This window comes from Condylura cristata, unplaced genomic scaffold (genome assembly GCF_000260355.1).
Source record: "Condylura cristata isolate star-nosed mole 26May11 unplaced genomic scaffold, ConCri1.0 scaffold00011, whole genome shotgun sequence".
Taxonomy (NCBI): Eukaryota; Metazoa; Chordata; class Mammalia; order Eulipotyphla; family Talpidae; genus Condylura; species Condylura cristata.
Genome location: NW_004567112.1, coordinates 2,723,520 through 2,726,035, shown reverse-complemented (window position 1 = coordinate 2,726,035; position 2,516 = coordinate 2,723,520). Strand labels below are relative to the sequence as shown.

Below are 2,516 nucleotides of genomic sequence, written 5' to 3'. Positions count from 1 at the left end.
GGATGCCCCGAAATCTAACAGCGGGCATCATCGGTGCTGGGGCGACGACAGGTTGTGCTTTCTACTGGGGTGCATTTCCTTACTCAAACACAGGGACGCGGCCCGCCCTGGGGGCGCAGCCGGCTGACGCGCAGCCGCCTCAGTGCGAGCTCGATCGCCCAGGAGTGACCCCCAGGGCACGGCAGGCCTCTCCTGACCGCCCGCTGCTCCCTCAGCAGTGGGCTTCATCCATCCGCCTGCTCTGCTCCCCGCTGTCTCTGGCGAAGCCTCTCGCCGCCCCTGCGCCTCTGGCCGGAACCCCAGTAAGCAAAAAAAGAAAAAAACAAGAAACCCCACGAACACGACGACCATTTAATAATCGGACGGAAACGCCCCAGCTCTCGCTGGGTGTGGCCTTCGTCAGCCGCACGCCAGTGGCGCCTGGGGCCCGCGCGGGAGGGTCGTGGGTCCACGGGGTGCTTCCGGGGCCCCCTGCGGGACGGGTCCGGAGAAACGGCTGCGGAAGGACGGCGCGTGCCGCCGGTTACTCACCCATAATTCCACAAGAGAAAAGTGTCGGTCCTTGACTCATCTTCTTTGGCGTGTGCTGAAAACAACCAGAAAAGCTTTTCACTCTTGGAGTCATAAGAAGCACACGAGCCCGCACAGACCCTCACACAGTCGCGATTAGCGGGGTGGCTGCCGCCGCCAGGCCAGCCGGGGGCAGGGAGAAAGTGGCCGGCCGGGCCTCCCCGGTCTCCAGAGAGTCACGGGGTCGGGAGCCCACGAGGGCCCCCAGCGCGGTGTGGAGGGCGAGGGCAAGGGGGGGGCGGGCAGCGTGCGGGGGAGCCGCAGGGCGGCCTCGCAGGCCCAGGCCCAGGCCGAGCGAGGGAAGAGCAGGCCCCAGGCCCCGCCCTGGACGCAGCAGGCCGCTGGGGAGAGCGCGGCCCCAGGCGTCCTCGGAGCCCAGACGGAGTCGCAAGTGTCGGGCTCCACTCTCGGCTCTGGCCCGGGCCCCCGGCGCCTCCGCGCCACACGGCTCCCTTTCCACGGTCAGCTTCTGCAGCTCCCTCCGCCCACCCAGGGACGCTGTGGCCCCGGAGTGGACGACTGGCGCTGGGCCTGGAGGAGCCCCAGGCCCAGGCTGCGCAGCTCCCCAACAGCCTGGTTGGGACCCGCGGGCTTCCGGGCAGGCGAGGCCGTGGGGTGGGGGCTGCCCGGCCTGGCCTGGCCCCAGGACGGGCCTCGAGCCCCTCACAGGACCCCAGGCAGTCAGGCAGCCAGTCAGCAGCCCGGCCTGGGGATTACCCACGTGCAGAATGTGCTAACGGCTGCGCCCACGCTCCTGAAGAGGCTCTCGGCCCCGGCGGCGGGAGCCTGCCGGTAACCCCACCTTCTGGGAGGCACCCACCGGGCGACAGGGCCACCCAAAGCGCGTAGGCAAGGAGCAGGCAGGGAGCCAGCCTGGCCCTCCCGGGCTGGGAGGGTGCGGGTGGGGCTGACAGAACACCTGGCCCACCCAGATAAGAGGGTGGGAGCGCCTGGCACCCACTCTTCACACCCCTGCCCCAGACGCCCAGTTTGGGGGACTTTGCCCCATCTGCTCTGTGTTCCTTCAGGACAGTCCATCCCTGCTCAGGGTCCATCCTGACCACTGGGGGACAGAGGGTCCCGGGAGGCTGCCGTTTACTGGGGGACACAGACAAGCCAGCTGGGGGGGGGACAGCCCAGACGGGGTGCGGACACTGGGGACCCAGACGGGGTGCGGACCCTCGGGACTGGTGTGGAAGGACCCGAGGGCAGAGGGGAGCGAGGCGCTCACCCGCCCGCCTCCGCAAGGGGCACAATCCCTAGTTGCAGGGAGTCTGATTCCACAGGGACGGAACCCCCCAGGCTACAGCCATCGAGGAAAGATCTGGAAAGAGCTCAAGACTCAGCTTCTGCCTCCCGCCAGCTGGGACACACAATGCCCGCACCACCCTCGGGGGAGGCGGCAAATGCCGAACCGCCGGGCCGCACAGTCGGGGAGCCCGGGAGGCTCCCAGAGGGAGGGGGCTCGTCACGGCCAGGGCTGGGCCACGGGAGGCCGACACTGCAGCCCCAACACCCAGCACACACACACTGGGGAGCCACAGCCCCAGGCTGAGGGGTGGGGCGGCGCGGCCAAGCCCACAGAACCCCAGCGGGGGGTAGAGGCTCGTGCGCACCTTGGGGCGCAGGTGCCCGGGGACGGCCTGGAGTTCCGGGCACGGGGACGCGGCCAGGGGCATGTGTTCCTTGGGCTCTCCTCCCAACACCGGGGCCCCCGGGACGCCCCAGGAAGGATGGCGACGCAGGGCTCCGTCCACCCAGGGAAGTCACCGGGCTGGCACGCGAGCTGCCCGGGCCCTCCCCAGCCCGCCACGCCCTGGCCAGTGGGGTTATCAGCGTGCTGCAGACCCGCTGCTGGGGAGCAGACGCACACTGGGGGGGCCAGGCTTCCCTCTGCCCCGTCTGCCCTGGAGGGCGGGCACGCACCCAGCGGGACCGCGCCCCCC

At 70.2% G+C, this 2,516-nt stretch overlaps 1 protein-coding gene across 1 annotated transcript in view; it reads right to left on the bottom strand.

Annotated features, from left to right (window-relative positions):
* Positions 1-2,516, bottom strand: part of FAM53B (family with sequence similarity 53, member B) — a 22,895-nt gene that overhangs the window by 14,674 nt on the left and 5,705 nt on the right. Inside the window, exon 2 of the mRNA XM_004680961.2 lies at positions 532-586. Coding sequence (XP_004681018.1) covers positions 532-586 — 55 coding nt within the window. The remainder of the gene's footprint in view (positions 1-531; positions 587-2,516) is intronic.